Here is a 20,091-nt window from a genome sequence, read left to right as displayed (position 1 = left end):
TGATTGAGGAGTCGCTGAGGGCTCTGGAAATTGACAAAGTCAATGATAAAAACGTAGCAGGTTCCTCTTCCGTTAATATGGTAGAGGAAAGTGGAACAGTTAAGCAAAATTACAATGCTAAAGGTAACAAACGAAAATTTCAAGGAAACAAGAACAAAGGTCCAAACAAACAGACAAAATTCTCATGTTGGAAGTGTGGGAAACCTGGTCATTTAAAGAGGGATTGCCGGGTGTTCAAAGGAAAGAACAAGGCTGGTCCAAGTGGGTCTAATGATCCTGAAAAGCAACAAGGTCAGATTGTAGTGAATAATTTTAATTCGAATACGAATTCAAATTATGTATCACTAATATCTGATGCATTCTATGTGCAGGATGATGACGTTGCTTGGTGGTTTGATTCGGGAGCAACAAGCCATGTGTGCAAAGATCGTCGTTGGTTCAAGGAATTTAGACCAATCGACGATGGCTCTATTGTGAAGATGGACAATGTTGCAACTGAACCAATCCTGGGATTAGGTTGTGTGAATTTAGTTTTTACTTCCGGAAAAAGTTTGTATTTGGATAATGTCTTATTTGTACCTGGTATTCGTAAGAACTTATTGTCTGGTATGGTTTTAAATAATTGTGGTTTCAAGCAAGTACTTGAAAGTGACAAGTACATCTTGTCAAGACATGGTTCGTTTGTTGGATTTGGTTATCGTTGTAATGGAATGTTTAAATTAAACATTGATGTTCCTTTTATTCATGAATCTGTTTGTATGGCCTCGTGTAGTTCTATAACTAATATGACAAAATCAAAAATTTGGCATGCTAGATTAGGACATGTTCATTACAAAAGATTAAAAGATATGTCAAAAACAAGTATGATTCCTCCTTTTGATATGAACATTGAAAAATGCAAAACTTGCATGTTGACCAAGATCACTAGGAAACCTTTTAAGGATGTTAAAAGTGAGACTAAAGTCTCAGACCTTATTCATAGTGATTTGTGTGATTTGCATGCTACTTCATCATTAGGTCATAAAAAATATCTTGTTACTTTTATTGATGATGCATCAAGGTATTGTTATGTATATTTATTAAATACAAAAGATGAAGCTCTTGATAAATTTAAAATTTATAAGAAAGAGGTAGAACTTCATCAAAATGGGCTAATCAAAACTCTTCGTACGGATAGGGGAGGTGAGTATTATGATCCGGTTTATTTTCAATCTACTGGAATAATACATCAAACTACAACTCCCTATACACCACAACAGAATGGTGTAACCGAAAGGAAGAATAGAACCTTGAAAGAAATGGTGAATTCCATGTTATCCTATTCGGGTTTAAGTGAAGGATTTTGGGGTGAGACTATGTTGACAGCCTGTTACTTGTTGAACCGAATTCCTAACAAAAGGAATAAGGTTACCCCATATGAACTTTGGCTAAGGCATATAGTTAAGTGTACAATGGGAAGTCTAGACACTTGGGTGTTAGACACAACATGGTTCAGGAGTTAATCATGCATGGTGTGATATCGGTGGAGTTTGTGAGAACTCAGCATAATTTGGCCGATTATTTAACCAAAGGGTTAAGTAGAGATCTCGTGAAAAGGTCGATTGTGGGATTAGGATTAAAGTCCATCTGAAATCTCTTATGTTAAGATACTCAATTCCCATCTAATATGACATTAGGTGCTGAATTCAATGTGGAAAGCTTAACATGTAGAGATTGGAACACATCATCAAAAGTATCCCAAAAGGTATGTGTTTGGTTCTGTAAGTTAAGGAGGTTGAAGTATAACTTCTCAATGGTTCTTTTGAAAAATTGCATTTGCAGGTGCAAGAAAGAAAAGGACTACCTATATAAGCATGAAGTTTAGCCGCTTCAAGAAGCTGAGACTTGGCTTTGATATGCTTATGAAGGATAGGGACACAGGCTAGTAAACTAGTGTCGAGCAAGAGTAATGTTATAAACTATTGTGCAAATTATCTTCATGTATTCATTATGAATAGAAAGGGTTCAATCCTTAGTGACACCCTGATATTCGAATATTTGAAACGTGTAATTTGCTAAGATGAAATTCAATCGTCACGATATTTCATCTATGCAGTAGTTTGTTGTATGTTATGACTTTGGTGATTTAATCGGTAATTACACTAAAATGGGGAGGTTTGTTGGATATTTTAGTGTAATTGATCTCTTTATTATGTTAAAATAAGAGTGCACACTTGTTTTAATGTAATAACGAGATGTTCGGTATAGGCAAATTTTGGAAGTTACATGGAAGTTACTAAAACTTCCATCAACGGTTGGAAGTTACATGGAAGTTACTAAAACTTCCATCAACGATAATTTTTAAAAAAGAAATAACTTCCATCAACCGCCAAAAACCACCTTTTCTTTGATCATAAATAATCATTCTGGTCCAGAAAGCATAACGGTGTGACAAAACATACAAGACCAAAACAAAACTCTTGAATTATAATCTTCTGATTTTATCCGATTGAACAATTTTGGTTGAACCCCGAAATTTGATTCAATCTGAAAGTGTTATACACGACTTCAGATTTATCCAAGTATTATCTCGATTTTCAAATTTAACCAACAATGGTAGCGTTGCTTTCATGCATCTTGCTGTTTTATTATTATTACCTTACCTGCTATAGTAGTTAATTAACATTTCTTTTGTTTCAGTTTCTTGTTATTATATGGACCTAACAAAAGCATCTTGTGATACAACCTTTGGTACACGTAGAGAGGCAGTTCCCATTTCCCTCCCCCTCACAATTTGCCGTTAGACCTCTCTCGATCCAACTCTTCGCATTTTGTTCAATATTTAAGTTGTCACATCCCCCATATATATAGTGTGCAATTTGTGCATAAAGAATGTGACGTTTGGTAGGAATATTCCAATAAAAAGTCCGTATTAGATACCAATAAAAATCATTCCAACGCGTGTCTTCTCCGGCTCCGACATTGGAGATGAACAAGCTAGGCCATAACAGGCACTGCAGCATTACAAAGTGGTAAATGGGGCTCTCACAATAATCCTAAAGGGATCAACTATGATATGCTTCCACCATGATCATTACTCTTATTTTACCCAATAAACCATCAATTTAGTTTAGGGTGTGTTTGTGTACGCATTTTTTCACGTTGAATAGCAAAGCTTTGTGAGTGTGAAGTTTCGTTCAAAGTGCATTAAAAAGTGAGAATGCTTTTAAACTAAACACACCCTTAATCTTTGAAATATTACTATCTTTTTTAATTACTCCTTAAAATAATAAAATTATATAAATAAACCCTAAAGTATTGAATATACAGAAATTCAATCCTTACATTGATATATTTTATTAACATTGAGAGATTAATTTAATAAATTATAAAAATACTTAAAGGGACTATTTAACATAATTTCTAACACTTTAATATTGTTTCGATAACTAATTTGAAGAAAGAGTAATACTTTCCCTTTCCTTTCTAACTGTCTTTTAAAATTTCTACATAAAAAAACATGTAATGAATTTTTTATTTTATTTTAATAGTTATGAGATTTTCTATTTTACCCATTTTCATTTTTACTTTACAGATGACTTAAAAATAAGTTGAAAATACGAGTATTATTGACAAATAATCAATGTTATCTTGAACTTCAAAAATAAAAGATAATTTTTTTTTCGAATATCCGACAATTAAAATAGAACAAAGCTAATAATACTTTGCAAATGAAAATGATAGTTTATTCGGATTTTTACACGCCCGTGTCCGTGTACAACAATCACACGAGTGTGATCAACAGAATGCACGCCTTTTGTTAATTGCTGATAGGATTCATAAGAAATAAGAAAACCAATGCAATTGGGAAGTTCAAGTAACACTGCAACAGAAAATCATAACTGGGGTTGATTTCCGTTTGCTCACGTCGAACAACATTTAATTGAGAGTGATATTGGCATTCAACGTTCCTTGGAAAGTCGGATTTACTTGAAACCACACACTCTTGCTCTTCAAGGGTCAACCTTATAAATTCTTATTTCTTAATGGTTTAACCAGTTCAACATGCTGTCATTAATGGTTACTAGTTCCTACTATAATTTTTTTAATGCAAAATCAGCGATCATATGGACTGACATCAGTGCACCTCCAAAAGCAAGGTGCATCTAAGACAAAACCATGGAGGATTCTAATGACAAAGATGATAATTGTTGTTATAGCTGATTATATGTATGCAACCATGAATTCTTTCACCTTGTGAGATGAAAACTATCGTCAAAAGAACAATAAATAAACTTTTGCTAAAGAAACAGTTGGACAATTTGATAGTCTCCAATAGCAAAAGAAAGTCTAGATAATCCAGCCAGGATTCACAGAATTGAGATTAGTGTGTACACTAAAAAAAGAAAAGACATGTAATTAGTATCTCAGCATTTGGAATCACCCTGGGTATCCATATTCTTATGCACAGGAGTACTATACTCAATCCATCAAAAACATAATCAGTAGATGAGAACAGCATAACCATACTATCTCCTTAAAACTAAATTTAAAATATCATATGACAAGATTTAGATCAAACTTTAACCGGTGGGAGTATCACTCTGATAGTACCTTAGAATTTCTTCTTGGTCTCAATCTAAGCTGTAAAAAATTCCTGGCCATCTATCTCTAGTGTCAACACCATCAAATAAAATTTACTCTAAAAATTGCAGTCCATAGCCTTTCTATTAGGGGAAATTTTACAGAAAGTGAACCATTGCCTTGTGTGAAATTATCTTCGGTAGCGGTGGCGTTTGAAATTGAAGTACACATGCAGAATTCCACGTTCAAATGCACACTTAAAACCTTTCTTATGAGAATACTCCCATTCTTTGTTAACAATGCGGAAAGCCTGTCATGGAAAAAATAAGGAAATAAGTAAATTGATTGAAAATTAAAAATCCTTCATAAAATTAAAGGATAATAGACTTACTATGTCTTCATATGGTGGCCCTGCATGGAATCTTATAATGCAAGTCTCCCCATTGCTGCCATCCTTCTCAATGGTGTAGGTTGGGGCTTTTGTCTTGTCTACAAGATCAGGGTAGAAAATATTAAATTTGTACCCTTGGACTATCTTTGGAGGTGGGTTGTCATGATCATAGTGAGTCTGATTATATTTGTTCCACTCATATCCAGTGTGAACACGGTTGAAATACTTCGGCTTCCTAGGCCTGTATTTGTCATGCCACCAATAAACCTGCTCCAACATTTATTAGTCAGTCACAAATTTAAATGACAAGGAGAAAAAAAAAATAACAAGCTTTCTATTTCTCATTAAAATACCAAAATATACCAGTGAAAGTGTACATAGTACATAATAACAAGGTAGTGTTTGGCCCAACTTTTCTAGCTCTGCATCTCCTTAAAAGGAGGAGCTGGGGCAAACACATTTGGAAAAGCTAATAACTGAAGTAGCTTTTAAAAATGAGCTGCACATTTTTGCCTCCTTCTCACTCTGATGTGAGACAAAGAAACAAAGTTTTTATAAAGGAGATTGTAAGCTACAACTGTCAAACAACTTCTACTTTATTTTTAAAACTCTTATTTTGAACTTTGACTTTAAAATGGCTTTTAAGCCATGAAAGAGGTATAGCCTCAGTGCAAACTCCCTCCACTGCCTACTTTTTTCTGTGGAGAGAAGTAACCAAAGGATATGATAAGACAATATTTAAGACTCTTCCATGATAACAATCCACAACTTATGATATTACTTCCGAAAAATCCAGAACGTTGTAGATCTAACTACATATTTTTCTATCCATGAAAAATTCAAAATTTTAAGAATCATAGAATGTGGCCAAGACACAATACCTGGGAATCCAGATTCACTTCAGCACCAGATCCAAACACAGAGTCTCCATCTTCCATATCCCCCATAGCTTTTAAGGCCTTCATCTCAAAATGATCTTCAGAAGGAGTTGGCTTTGATGCCATTGCTTCCTGAACTCGTCTTTGCTGCTCTTCTAATACAGCCTTACGATTCCGCTCCTACAAATGTAAAAACAGGGTCAAGTTATAATCTATATATTAAGTATGAGATCACCATTAAAAATCACAGTTCAAAAGATTACCAGCATGGCTCTATCTTCTTCTGGGTCAATAGCTTCCGCATTTTCATCACCGTGCAACAGTTGTGGTGAAAATGATCCAGCCTCATCATCAGCTTCTTGATCCTCTCTAATGGGCTCTGGTGAGAATGATTCATCTGCAGATTGGACTAGCAAGAAAATGAAATAAAGCAAATTTCAACATTAAAAGAAATAAAGCCAATAAAAATTGTTTCATGAACAACTAAATGTTCGTGATGATAAAAAGCTTATACATACCTTTAATATCATCTTCAGTATCTTCCTCCTCAGGTATCATAACATGAGCATTCTCCAATTTATCTTCATCCTCCAATGGTCTCTCAAGAGATTGCAAATGCTTACGTAGCAATTTAGCATGAATTTCCTTTAAACAAGCCTGTATTTGGAGCAATTTAGTAATACAGTCAGAGAACCATTGTTTAAAGGCACATAAGAATATTGGAAAATAATATGATGGAGAATACCTTGGCCTTATAAATGTGGAGATGTTTTAAAATGGCCTCCCAGTACTCAACCACCTTTGCTGTACCAGTACGCATTTCTGATTCAATGTGAACCCGTAAAGCCTCCAACTCTGCAAGTGTCTTCCCCTGCAAAAGCCTCTTCACATCTGGCTCAACACTGGAATGCAGACCCCTTTCTTCTGCAAGCAGCTCAGCAGGAGGTTCTTCTCCACGCACCCTAGCTCGATCAAGTGCATCCTTTCTTTGAGCTTCAGCTAGCTCCCAATCACAAACCAGAAGGAGTGCCTGCACGAAGACATTAAACAATGAGTCTTCAACTTTAAACAAGATACCAATACTAATAGCCATACAAGTTAACTAAAAACAGCATAAGGTCATGAAAGTCAACTAGTTCATTTGGGCTCAGAGTCACATCAAATTTCATTTTAAAATTATCTTGCATTTGTTGTGCCGTTAATTAGATAAGGTATTAGTTATTAATTAAGTAACATGTGCAGAACTATAAAGAAAAAAATAAGCAATGGAAACAGGGTGATACCTCCCAATATTCTACATGAGTAGGTGTTGCCCTGTCAAGGTCTAGATGCATTTTGATGTCGTCACGTAGCTCACTCATTTCGTTCACAGTCAAACCCTGCACCGTATATCAAGTTATTATGTAACATGTTCAATAATATTAACATTTAAAATCTGGATATCCTTAATCATACTACATGACATTACAACAATGAGGAATAGGAGAAAGAAAATGAAAGAAAAACGCTTAGTATTAACCTTGAAGACCATGTATGGTTCATTTATTTCTATATCCAAATCATCAGAGCCATTGAGATGCTTGGTTAGGACATCGATGGGTCTGGCACGCCCTTCACGCAATCTAATTTCTGACCTAACTTTGCTTTGATCAAAATGAAACTGCAAATTAAATTGTCTAAGTCATCAAACTGACAATATTATATAAAATAACAACAAATGAAAATGAACTAAAGGCAGAGTAGTACCTCCTCTTCTTTTTTTTCCCAGTCCTGAAACTCAGCTCGAGCACGCTCTCTGGCTAACAGTGCCTGGGAGAAAGAATGTGTCAAATCCCAATAACATAACATAGTTTATGCCACCAACAACCTAACATTTATGCCAAGCGTCGGCTACTCGGCTTGACTCAAATATCTCCATATTTGGGCCCAAGTGAAGATTAATTCCAGGACCCTTCTTAAACGATAGGCCTGATATTGTCACCCCCCCCCCCCCCCCCCCAACAAAAAAAAATAATAAAATAAAATAAACAAAAGACAAGAAACAGGGAATAGAAGGAAAGGAAACAACAGACAATATTAACTGACATGCTAAAATAATTGAGATACCAAAGGCCGGTCTAATACTATTAATGTAAAGTATAAAATGAATTACTGTAGAGCTAGTACAAGCCCAAACTAATTTAACACAACATAACAAATGGTCTTACAATAACTATTGACTAATAACAAATTATGAGAAAGGAGTTACCATTTCTTCCTCGTGCCTTGCTTTCTCAAGTGCCCTTTCCTCTCTTCTCTTTTTTACTTTTTCAATTTCTGCCTGCAAATATTGTTATAAGCATTGAGAAAGTTTAGTTGTTAGGCCATCAATGACAAATCAAAGGACCAACAAATTTGTGAAAACAAAGAACAAAGATGCAAAGCCTATCCTCAAATACAAGTGTATATAAACCATATGAATTACTGAACTAGTTTAACCCATTGATTCCATTCCCAGTTACAGTTTAATACTAGGTTTTAAACTGCAGACGTGGTGGTGGTTTTGTTGTGTTCCTTGATACTATGACAATAACAAAGCCTTATCCCACTAGGTGACGCTATGCTCCTTGATATTGCAGGAACTTAAGGACAAATACAATGGCTGTGACCACAATTGCAGTAGCAAAGACCAGGGTTTTAAATAGCACACTATAGCAGTATAGCGGTGCAGAGCTGCCCCTGCCCGCTACGGTGGCTGCGTAATAGAGCAGTTTAATGTAGTGACTATAGCTGACCAAATAGTATCCATAGTAGCACTATGGGGGTGTTATGTGTTGATTCCAAGAAACCCCTTGGTTGTGACGACTTTTATTGTTAATTATGAATGTCATTAATTTTGAATAATTTTTATATTTTTTAAAATTTATGTGTATATATTACACATTATAAACTGTATAAAAAATTAAAAATACTGGTTATCCTGCTATCCTGGTGTAGCTTTTTTGTTGTTGGCCACTGTAATGCTGGCAAGGACTCCAAAAACCTTGGCGTTGCGGCTGAAATTGCAGTCACAGAGCTTTTTTAAAACCTTACTTTAATATAACCCAAGCAAACCATATTCACAATCATTCCCAATAGAGGGAACTAAATTCGAGGGGGAAACTGTATAAGATCAACATCTTGCACACGTGGTCTAGAAACTAAATTGGTACCAAGATACCATTATGCCTAATATCATTTTAAAGCTTCTAAATTCTCAAAAGTTGTACGGGAAATGTTGCAGAAGTTGGAGAAAAAATAATGACCAGTTGTACAATTACTACCTACTGGTGCTTACACAACATAAATCACCTATCATGCTATGCTTAAAATAAAATTGGTAAAATGTGTTTTAGGTCTCTCAATTTTTGGTTAATATTAGTTTTAGTCCCCATACTTTAAATACTATTATGTTGGTCCTCATTCTTTTATAATTGGTAAACTTCATCCCTCACCCTAGTATCTTGAGTTCCATTAAGAGGAAAGAAATTCACTAATTATTAAAAATTCAAGAATGAAAATCATTGTTTTTAAAGTACAGGGACTAAAATCAATTTCAACCGAAAATTCAGGGACCCAAAACACATTTTAGCTGAATAAAATTCATGGAAGGAAAGGCATACCATCCTTTCTCTCTGTTTCTTTTTCTCTGCCTTCATTGAAAACGCATCAATAGACACACCTTGTGAAACATCGCGCTCAATCTTCTTGCGCCAGACAAACCTATAAATAACATTTGTGTAGGTTTATAATCTATATAGATCTGGCATATGAGCGACCACTACTTATCTGCAAGATTTATTCATTATGATGCTAAAATAAGTTCAATTTAACCGCGAGATACAAAAAAAAAAAACAAAGAGAAATAGGTAGGAACTTACTTCTCGTTGAGATTAGAGTCACCAAACGGATTCGAATCGTTGGAATAGCCCGATACCGTACTGGTTTTCAACTTTTTCGCTACTTTCATTGCCTGAAATAATTGAAAATCGTTCAATAAGTGAAATCAAACGAAGAAGAGATGAGATAGGGATGGAGAAACGAGTGAGACCTTCGATTGGGCCTTTCTGGCCATGTACTTTGTAATTTCCTCTTCTGTGATGCTCCTCGAGGACTTCTTCCTATCGCCGTCGGAGTCCCGCCACGACCGGCGGCTGCTACTACGGTGGCGTATGTCGGAGTCGGAATCGGAAGGCGACTCGGATTCAGACTTCGAGGACTTCTTCTTCCTGTCGCCATCGGAGTCCCGCCGCGACCGGCGACTATTGCTACGGTGGCGTCTGTCGGAGTCGGAATCGGAAGGTGAGTCGGATTCAGAGTCATGTGATCTTCTTCGTCTTCGGTCTCTTCCGCTACTCTTTCCCATTCTCTAACGAAAAATTCAGAGAAAGGAGAACTGTGTTATGTCGGCCCTGTTAGTTCCAAACCTCCACAAACTCTTCATTCAATCTTCCCACGCGTTAGTATTTTTCTTCTTAATTTAAATGAAAGGTATCATCCAATTAATTTATATAGGTTGATTTTTATAATAGTTACTTGGATTAATTAAGTTTTTAATTGCTTAATGTTTTTATATTATAATTTTTAGTCCCTTAAAAAAAATTAGGAGTAACTAAAATTTTTGAAAAAATTAATGAAGAATTAAAAGTTGTAAAAAAATTTAAGGGGATAAAAATTAGAATTTAAAAAAGTTGATGGACTAAAAATTTAATTAATTTAATCAAGTAATTGGACACAAATAATTAATATGTTGAAGTTATGATTGAATTGTTTATTTATCTATTGAGTGAATTTTAGATTAATCAAGATCTTTTTTTTAGGATGAACCAAAGTGTTAAAAAAAAAAATTTACCCTTCTAATTATTTTAAAAATTATATGTATATATCTATCAATTAATATTTAAAAGTTATTTCAAAATATTCTTTTTAACTACCAGAGTCTTTTAGTTTAGTTAGTTAAACATCATATTTGAGTGTTATAAATCTTTTGATATTTTATTTAATTTTTATGAATTAAAAAAAAACTATTTTAATCAATTCATAGTCTTTAAAATATAATTAATTTAATTGCTCATATTAAATTTGTTAAATATATAATAAAAATAATTAATGCATATAAAAATTAAAAAATAATCTTGTGGAAAAAAAAATCTGAAAAGAATTTTGTATAAGACTTTTTAGTTTTTTAACTAATAACCCAAGTACATCGATTAGGATGATTGTTTATATTTATCTATTATCTATTATTTTACTGTTATTATTATTATTATTATTTTATTATATCCATATAAAGTGAGCTAGGTCTATAGTATTAGTTTTTCGCCCAAATTTTTCTCATTATATTGATTGTTTCTTCTTATAATCTCATTTAATTTTTGTTATTTTCTGCCTTTTTAATTTCCAATTTTCAAGGAAGAAATTTCATTTCGTTTTCTTATCTAATCTAATGTTATGGCATCATCTTTTCATTCTTCAAGTTGGACTCGATTGAACCCTGTTGAGAGATAGTAGGAGGAGTGACATTGTGCAGAATGTGTTGAACTCGATTCAACCAAATTTGAGGACCGATGATTCTGGAATTTGGAAGAATCCTATGGAGGGGTGTATAAAACTTAACTGTGCCGGAGCTTATCTTCCAGCTATAGAAGTAGCTTCATGCGCTGTTGTCCTTAGAGGTAACAATGGTGGTTTTATTCGAACATTCTCTATAAGGTTGGGTCATTGTTCGATATTGGAAGCAGAGCTCTGGACCATTTTATATGATTTGTGAGAAAGGAATAGCATCGTTGATGGTGGAAAGGGATTCTTTTGATGCTATCAAGCTCCTAGATGACAAGAGTGGCGATGGAAACTGTTTTAAAATGCTTGTGGGTGAGATTTGGAGAGTGGAAGAGAAGTGTCATTTGTGTTATGAGACATATTCATAGAGAGACACGAATAACTTAACATATTCTTTTGCCAAGCATGAGTTGTCTTTACAATCGGATATATGTTTTTGTAGCAGTTTGCCCACTCTTTCACGGAGGATGCTGATGTAATTGACTCAAATTTGAGTAATAATTAGATATGTGTTGAGTGTTTTGCCCAGACAACTCGGAAAAAAAAAATCATTCTCCCAAGTATTTTGATAGGAAAAATGATAATTTGAGATATGAGTTGGCTGTATATTTTAGTTTTCTTTATTATTCAACAATGTTAATTGAACCTTTTTATAATGAAGAATTTCTCTTTAATAATAATTTTTTGTTTAATTATAGTGTATCATGAATATTTTCCCTTTAACACAGACGATAATGTGATATGCGAATAAATATGATAGCAAAAAATATCATACCATAAACTTGACAACATTCTGTAAAAAAAAATTGTGTAATACTGTAATTATATAAAGTAAATTGTGTAATTTAAGAAATATTTTTCGGTCTATTATGTTTAACAGAATTATATTGTAAAATGGTGCAATTAAATTAGTTTCAACGGGTTTAATTTTTAAAAAATTTAAATCAAAAAATCTAATTGAATAAATTATCTCAATAAATATATATCCATTATTAATATATTTAAATCTAAATATCTTATGTTTACCATGATTAATATATGTTGACATAAAAATCATATTTTTAAATATTTTAAATTTTCAATATTCAAAATTATAAAAAAAATGCTATTTCCTGTACATAATTTTAGCGAAATAGTATGTTCAATTAATTTAGTTATGGTTTTAAATATTCGAAATTATAAAATGATTTTAAATATAATTTTTTTACATAATTGTTTAGTATTTTGCAAGAATGAATAATTGAATTAATAACAAAATTATTTTGATACAAAAATAAAAAATCTTTTAAGAAATAACTCAAAAAGTCATATTTGAAATCAAAAAATTTATATGGATAAATTATCTCTTAAAAGTATACCTATTATTATTGATATATTTAAAACTGACTTCGTTATGTTTTTCATCATTCAAAAAATTTGTTAAAAATGTTGTTATTAAATATTTTGGATTTTTAATATTCAAAAGTATAAAATGATATTTTCTCTAGATAATTTTAGAGGAAATTAATTTTGTGCTGCAGGATCTAGAGTATATTTTAAAAAATTTATTTTAAAACAAATCATTTATTCAAAACAAATTAATTGATATTGTGGTGCAGGATTTTTTTTTTGACTGACTTGTTGTGCAGGATATAGAGTATATTTTTTAAAAAAAAAATAAAATTTCATTGCAATGTTATTTAATTTTTATATAAATATAATAAAAAAATGATACTTTAAGTATAGTAGAAAAAAGGTACTGTATTTTTTTATCATAAATTTCTTCTTAGTTAATAATCTGCCTCTTTACGTGAAAAATAGAGAATTTATAAAAATAATAATAATAATTCTTATATTACTCAAATGACATATATTATTATTTTTTTATTTAAATATATTTTTTGTTCCTGTTATTCTTCATTTTTTTGTACAAAAAAAAAATCATTTTGGTCCTAATAAAATGGATTTGTTTTATTTTTCATCTTTAGATTGTTTTAAATAATTTTTTGAACAGTAAAAAATACTATTTAAACAAAAAGTAAAACAAACACATTTTGCAAGAAATAAAACAAAAAGAAAAGGATTTTGCAAGAACAAAAATAAAAAAATATTAAATTATAAGAAAAAAAAGTATTTTAACCTTTTTTTATATAACCCGATATTATTTGGTGTTTTTATTTATCACCCAACTAATCTTCCTTCTCCGTGATCTCCTTTTTAGAGTAAAGTAATACTTTCAATCATGACTTCATATTTCATACCAAGCAAGTGAAACATTAATTAAAAAACTCAAATTCTAATCAGTTATGCCATCTAACATTTGATGGCATTCTTAAAATTTAAATTTACGATGTGTCTACCCACAGTTAAATCTACCAACTGCACAGTTAAATACACTGTTATGATAAAAATATAATATAAAACCATTCTAACCTAACAACTTAAACTTCTACTATATTAGTATGTATTGAGATATTTTAAATCAGCTCACTTATCTAACTTCAGGAGTTGAGTTAGCCTTTGTTTATTTCTAATGTTCACAACTACATATATGACCTCAGCAAACCTTAAATTGACGACTTAAACTCTTTGCTTAAAGTTTTTTATTTAGAAGAATAATATTTTAATCCCTAGTCAAGACACCCATCCGGGATGGTAAGTGTGGAAAAATTGAAGGCTAAATTATCAAAACTACAAAAAGTAAACTGATGTGCTTGCATATTGTTGTCTATTCAGAATTGCTTACATGCGTTGAATATACCCTACATGTGTATAACATATGAATGCGAAATGAAAAATATTGAACCAAGATTCATCGAAGTTAATCCATGTAATCAAAATCCGAAAAAAAAAATTTGTCCCTGATTTTTATAGTCACCAACAATTTTTGTCAGACCTAAGCCAAGAAAACAGAAAGTCATTTTTCATAAGGAAATATACTGTAGAAGAAACACTAAAGTAATCATTGATGTCAAAACTCATGTCTCAAATTTCTGAGTTCTTGGAGGCTTCAAGCTCTTCATGATCTATACTCAAACAAGAATCATCAGGTTAAAGTCTTTCAGTTAACTGCAACCTCAGCTGAAAGGAAATTTGAATGAAGTACGTCCTGGCCAGAAACTTTGGTCTTAGAGTTCTTAAGCACTTGGACAGCTTCTTCCACCTTGGCAGAAAGAGACTCTGGCGATTCCAGGAGAAGCAGCAATTCTCCATTGTCCATCTCCAAAAGCATCCCTGTTATTTTGGCTGCTAGGGTAGGCTGCTCAACATAGCACAGTAAATAAACATAAGAATTTAAAAATTTAACCTTCAATAACTAAAGCAGAGAACAGTAGATTGTTATGCCTTTAGTTTATGAACAAGCATGTAAAGATGCTCCCCGAGAATCTCTTTCTGCTGCTCAGGAGCAGCACCAGCAAGCATGCTATGCAGCATTTCTGACCCCTGGGACCCTCTGCCAGAGTTTGAACCACTAGATGAGGATCCAGATCCTTTTTCCATGTCACGCTGGCGTCCACTAGGTAAGTACTTAGCCTGTCCGGTTCTCTTCAAAGTATAGAAACTTTAGAAATCAGAACTATGAAACACATGGACAGAAAGGGATTAAAAACACAAATTTTGAAACGAAATTCAACTATCATTATTTTATATTGAAAACTCGACAGAAAACATTTTTTTTACTAGTCCAGATTTTAAGTTCAGTTTGTGGATATGTTTAGAGAATTTTAAAAGTGCCGTTGGATGAAACAAGTGGCACTAGCACCACCAAGAGACTAGAGAATGTTCACTACATAAACATTTATTACTGCAAATAGAAAGGGGTAATATATTAGGAATCACATGTTATATATATGGGAGGGGGGGCAAATAAACAAAAAAGAAAAAGCAAACCTGCTGAGTACTTGAAGAGATCACTGGCTGAGAAATCTGCTGGGCTTGTGGTAAATAAGTAACAGAGTGAGTATTTCCCTGTGCTATTGGATTCCCATTCAACCTTCCCCTGTTTTGCCTATGCTGCCTGGTATTGTTAGAAACCTGTGAACAAAAGACATTATATATATATATATATATATATATATATATATATATGAATCGTTACAACTCTAGTTGAAACTGGACTAGTTTTTCCAAAATAAAATACATGTGGCTATTTAGTTCCTTCATGGTAAAAATTCTTCAGGACTTGGATTAATAAAAAAGTCAAGAAAAAGTGAATTAAATACAAGCATTTCTTGGGTTAATAAACAAAGTTGTTACTCACTGCAGGAACTGGTGATTGTTGGAATGATCTAGCAGGGAGTGCAAAGCCATTAGCCCCCCATCCTGGCCTCATTGGCAGATGTTGATACATCAGCCCAGCTCGAGGAGGCACATGTGAAATAACACCAGTAGCTGCATAGTAGTAAGGAGGATATCCACCAGGGATAATGGCAGTTGATGGTCCAGATAGTCCTGCCACTTGCTGTGCATACTGGAGCTGCAATTGTGCTTTCCTATCCTCTTTCCTCTGAGCAAGAGCAACATATAGTGGTTTACCATGAAACATGAATCCTGTGGCACATAACATCACCTTAAGTCTTAAACATAATTACGGCGTTGCAGACAAATGATGCTAAATGAAATGTTATTTACATAAAATTTCCACTAAAAAATATGTAAAGAGGAAGAGATGCAATATTTTTAGATCAGACCTTCAGTCCCAAACCAATATACAAAATATATTTTCAGATTTATGGATATCCTTTATTTGGGTTAACATGTAGGATTCATTGTGTCACATATCACAAGTAATGGAGTATCTTCTACCCTTGAATTTTAGTAGGTTAAGATCACAGTATATTTTAAATTAAATCAATAGTTGATACACTTATACACCTTGGTGCACTTTACTGGTAAGCTTATTTTAAAGGCCTTATTCCATAAACCAAATGGCTAATAGTAACATTATCTTCAATTTTTTTGAAAGAATAATCAATAACACTTTTGAGTATATACAAAAGAACCCAAAACAACCACCCCAAACCTCACAAAAAACAAGCACCCCAACACACAATTGACAATACACATACAGAAAAATCATAAATCCTTTGCTAATGACTTTGCCTCATCAAATTAGTGCTTCTACTAGTATTTCATAAGCAATTGATCAAACCCTCTTGGAATAAGATGAAGAAGAGAAAAAGAATTATCATAGTTTATTCTTGTCAATATTAAACTTAAATCTTTTCATCATCAAAATGTAAAAGTAAAGTGACATATAAAATGTATTTAATCTCTAAATTGTAATCCAATAAATATAACTATACCATGGTATTCTTACATTCTTTTTATTGAAACATATGTACACATTTGCATTCCTATGACTGTAAAATACTTATCTAAACCCAGTCTTGTCAACTTAACTCACTTACCATGAAATGTGTTCACAGCTTTATTGGCCTCCTCAGGAGTGGAGAAGCAGACAAAGCCGAACCCTTTACTTATCCCTTTGTCGTCTCGCATAATTTTTGCAGAAGTTATAATGCCACATGCACTAAAATGATCCCTCAGTTCTTCATCACTTACATGGTCATCAATGTTCTTCACATAAATGTTCGATCCCTGAAATTAAATAATGACACTCTAAGACAACTGAAATGAAAATGACAAGCTAAATATAGGAGAATGACATAGATGTCACCTTGTATTTCAAGATTTGTTCCTTCCGCTTCTCCTCAAATTGGTGGTGCAAGATCTGCTCACGCTCAGCCTTCTTTTGTGCTCTGGCTACATACAGAATCTTAGAACCTGTTCAGGACAAATCAAAACCATTTAATATACAGGATTATACATAAAAAAATTCATAATTTCCCTGCAGAAAACCAACACAATAAAAGAATAAATGAAGTACCTAATTTTGATCCATTCATTGCTTCCATTGCCTTTTTAGCATCATCTGGGTTATCATAGTTCACAAAGCCAAAACCCTTGGACATTCCAATGTTGTCCTTTGCAATAACCAAGCTAACAATTTTCCCAAAAGAGGAAAATTTCTCCTGCAGTGTTGCTTCTGAAACATCCAGGTCCAAATTCTTCATGTACAAATTTGTATATCTAGCATCAGGGCCAGGCAAAATGCGATCACTTTTTTTGACAAACTTCCCAACATATCTGAACAAGAATCATAACCAGAATAAAATTAATATCAGAAAACAATAGGTGTACAGAAATTGAATACAAATTACAAACATTAACTGTAGAGGCACAAGAATCATATAGTATAATATCATTATTATTAAGGAACAATGCAGAGTTTCACATACAACTGCTTATCACCAACAGTAGAGCCGTTCAGCTTCTCGATGGCAACATTTGAAGATTCTTCTGATTCAAATTGAACAAAGCCGTATCCTTTGCTCTTCCCATCCTCAGACATGACGACTTTGCTGGACAGAATATTGCCATATTTTTTGAACATATCTTGTAGTCCAGCATTATCTATCGATTCAGGTAAGTTCTGCCAAGCCACAAGAAAAAAAAACTTCGTAAGAAACCCTTTCAAGAATCAACAAAGAACCAAACAATGCCCTAACTATTTCGAATCAAAACTCTCCCTAAATAGTAGATACCTTAACAAACAAGTTCCCTATAGCATTTTTCCTCGCATCAGGATCGCGACGCGACCACATCACCCTCATCGCTTTCCCATTCAGCGTGGAGTTATTTTTCAGCTCGATTGCACGAATTGCTATAATAACAACCACCATTTCATTATTAACAAGATAAGCACACTAAGATAGATCTCTCTCAACATTTATATCATAAGTCAAGTAAGATCAAGATTTTATTAAAAGAAATATATAATCCTAAAGAAAACAAAAAGAAAGGTGAATAAATGTGAAACGCACCGTCTTGAGGGGAAACGAAGTTGACGTAACCGTAACAGAGGGATTTGCCGGTGGAGGAGTCTTTGCAGACGCGAACAGACGCGAGGCTCTCGAAGTCGGAGAATGCGTCGACGAGGTGGTTGTCGGAGACGTTGGGGTGGAGGTCGCCGACGTAGAGCGACGCCGGAGCGGCGGCGACCGACGGAGGAACCGCCATGGATGATGATGATGATCAACGGAGGAGGAGTAGAGAGAGAGAGAGAGAGAGCACGGCTGCAGGGGATTCTTCTTCTTCTCGCTGGCGAGAGAATGAAAACGAAAACGAAAGGAAAACTTTGGTGATGTCAGTGTGAGAGAAGGAAGAAAGAAAGAAAGTGTGTGATACGATTTTATTTGAGAGAGAGAGAGAGAGAGAGGGTGGTGTGTGTGTGAGTGAGTGTAGGAGGATTCGGCATGCATGGCCGTTCGATACTATTAAACCACCCCACGCGCCTTTCCCCGAGCGTTGCGCACACTCCCTCGCTTTCTTCACTTTGGAATTTCGCGCTTCATCAACAAATCGTCAATGCCTGTGGCTGGTTGGCTACCATTTTAGATCATCGCACAACCCACCAACAAAGATAGCATCGGATAAGTTTCCTTTGTAAAAGTTTTTTTTTAATTGACACAATTTTTTTAGAAATGGTTTTGCAATTTGCAAGAGTCTATTATTTTTTGAAGAAATTGTGAAAAATGCTGTGTGAAATGGTGGGCATTAATTTCCTGATTGGTGTTTTACTACTATTATAATTAATAATGGTGTTTTTTTTTACTATTATAATTTTCTTTTTTACCAAATTTCCAAGGAAGGTTTGGCGCACATAATAGACGAGAATTTTTTTTCATAGTTGGGTATAAGAGTATATGTCTAATTAATGTGTTTAGTAAGTTTAGTGGAAGAAGGATCAGAAGAAGGAATTTTTCTTATCTTATTAACAAGAACGGAAACAGACTGTCAAACAGAGTATAGAGTATGGTAAAAATGGGCGATGTGTATTGCTATGCTATCAATTGTGCCTTCTTTTGTAATCTTGCACTATTTTGGCATATGATAATTGATGCCGTGCGTCCATTTAAGGAAGCTTGGTTACTATGATCAGTATAATAATTGAACTAGCTAATACTCAATACTAGTGTACATGTACATGTAATTATGTGGAGTATAGAGTTTAGAAATGAGAATATTATTTTGGTAAATTAAAGGAGGAAAGAGTTTGGAATGTTACAAAGTGAAATTTGAAAAGAAGTTGGTGGATAGGTAGATGAGAGAGAGATGATGGCGCGTGGGGTACAAGAGAAGGCATAGTTTTTAGAGAGAAAGAGACGGGCGTACGAGCGTTGAGGAATGAGGAGGAGGACTGTTTCAAACATGCACGCAACAGAGAAAACGCTTGCTTGCAATCGCAAACGCATAAATAAATAACAATTCATTTAATTTTCCTCTCGTACATATTACACTTAATAATGCTAGTAACTCAAATATGCCTTTTGGAAAACGGTTGTGATTTTTAATAGGAGTATAAAAAAATTGGAGTTTGATCTCTATGGATGGTTGGTGTAGAAAATTAATCAGAAGTTTTCGATCATATGATTTTAAGATGAGCTGATGATATGTTGACACTCTTTTTTTTAAAAGGATATTTTTTACACTCTTAATTTTTTCTCGAACATTTCATCAATTTTCTTTTCAGTCCTCCCTATTATTCCGTTCAGTCCTGCCCGCTGCCCGTTCCTTCCAGTTTCCTTTTCTGTATCTATGGAGTGCGGCCACCATCCCAATTCCCGGTCACACATATCG

The 20,091-nt window shown here is 33.7% G+C and overlaps 2 protein-coding genes across 4 annotated transcripts; both read right to left on the bottom strand.

The window, feature by feature from the left end:
- Nucleotides 1-4,275: 4,275 nt before the first annotated feature.
- Nucleotides 4,276-10,326, bottom strand: LOC114407139 (cactin-like). Of its 2 annotated transcripts, none has more exons than XM_028370122.1 (13): nucleotides 9,902-10,326; nucleotides 9,732-9,823; nucleotides 9,474-9,573; nucleotides 8,081-8,152; nucleotides 7,579-7,641; nucleotides 7,352-7,492; nucleotides 7,116-7,211; nucleotides 6,578-6,862; nucleotides 6,351-6,489; nucleotides 6,096-6,241; nucleotides 5,836-6,012; nucleotides 4,955-5,221; nucleotides 4,276-4,873 (listed from the first exon to the last, which is right to left on the bottom strand). In XM_028370122.1, the coding sequence occupies exons 1-13, from the start codon at nucleotides 10,214-10,216 to the stop codon at nucleotides 4,754-4,756; spliced, it is 2,013 nt and encodes a 670-aa protein (XP_028225923.1). In that variant the 5' UTR covers nucleotides 10,217-10,326; the 3' UTR covers nucleotides 4,276-4,753. The 2 variants fall into 2 exon arrangements, with proteins under 2 accessions (XP_028225923.1, XP_028225924.1); XM_028370123.1 differs by having other exon boundaries at nucleotides 6,096-6,229.
- A 3,831-nt stretch (nucleotides 10,327-14,157) lies between these two features.
- Nucleotides 14,158-18,801, bottom strand: LOC114407138 (polyadenylate-binding protein 7-like). 2 transcript variants are annotated; one of them, XM_028370121.1, is made up of 10 exons: nucleotides 18,276-18,801; nucleotides 17,997-18,115; nucleotides 17,691-17,884; nucleotides 17,279-17,538; nucleotides 17,069-17,175; nucleotides 16,800-16,989; nucleotides 15,650-15,939; nucleotides 15,280-15,423; nucleotides 14,734-14,922; nucleotides 14,158-14,647 (listed from the first exon to the last, which is right to left on the bottom strand). In XM_028370121.1, the coding sequence occupies exons 1-10, from the start codon at nucleotides 18,469-18,471 to the stop codon at nucleotides 14,450-14,452; spliced, it is 1,887 nt and encodes a 628-aa protein (XP_028225922.1). In that variant the 5' UTR covers nucleotides 18,472-18,801; the 3' UTR covers nucleotides 14,158-14,449. The 2 variants fall into 2 exon arrangements, with proteins under 2 accessions (XP_028225922.1, XP_028225920.1); XM_028370119.1 differs by having other exon boundaries at nucleotides 14,734-14,934; nucleotides 18,276-18,797.
- Between the last annotated feature and the right edge of the window lie 1,290 nt (nucleotides 18,802-20,091).

Source organism: Glycine soja, chromosome 3 (genome assembly GCF_004193775.1).
Source record: "Glycine soja cultivar W05 chromosome 3, ASM419377v2, whole genome shotgun sequence".
Taxonomy (NCBI): domain Eukaryota; kingdom Viridiplantae; phylum Streptophyta; class Magnoliopsida; order Fabales; family Fabaceae; genus Glycine; species Glycine soja.
This window is presented reverse-complemented; position numbering and strand designations above follow the sequence as displayed.

Excerpts from the sequence above, each read along its gene's own strand:
- LOC114407138 (XM_028370119.1), bottom strand. The coding sequence starts at position 18,471 with ATGGCGGTTCCTCCGTCGGTCGCCGCCGCTCCGGCGTCGCTCTACGTC. Across the intron at positions 18,116-18,275 it reads CTTCGTTTCCCCTCAAGACG|CAATTCGTGCAATCGAGCTG; the intron begins GTGCGTTTCACA and ends TTGTTATTATAG. Across the intron at positions 17,176-17,278 it reads AATGAATGGATCAAAATTAG|GTTCTAAGATTCTGTATGTA; the intron begins GTACTTCATTTA and ends TGTCCTGAACAG.
- LOC114407139 (XM_028370122.1), bottom strand. The coding sequence starts at position 10,216 with ATGGGAAAGAGTAGCGGAAGAGACCGAAGACGAAGAAGATCACATGAC. Across the intron at positions 7,642-8,080 it reads CAAGGCACGAGGAAGAAATG|GCACTGTTAGCCAGAGAGCG; the intron begins GTAACTCCTTTC and ends TCTTTCTCCCAG. Across the intron at positions 5,222-5,835 it reads AAGTGAATCTGGATTCCCAG|GTTTATTGGTGGCATGACAA; the intron begins GTATTGTGTCTT and ends ATGTTGGAGCAG.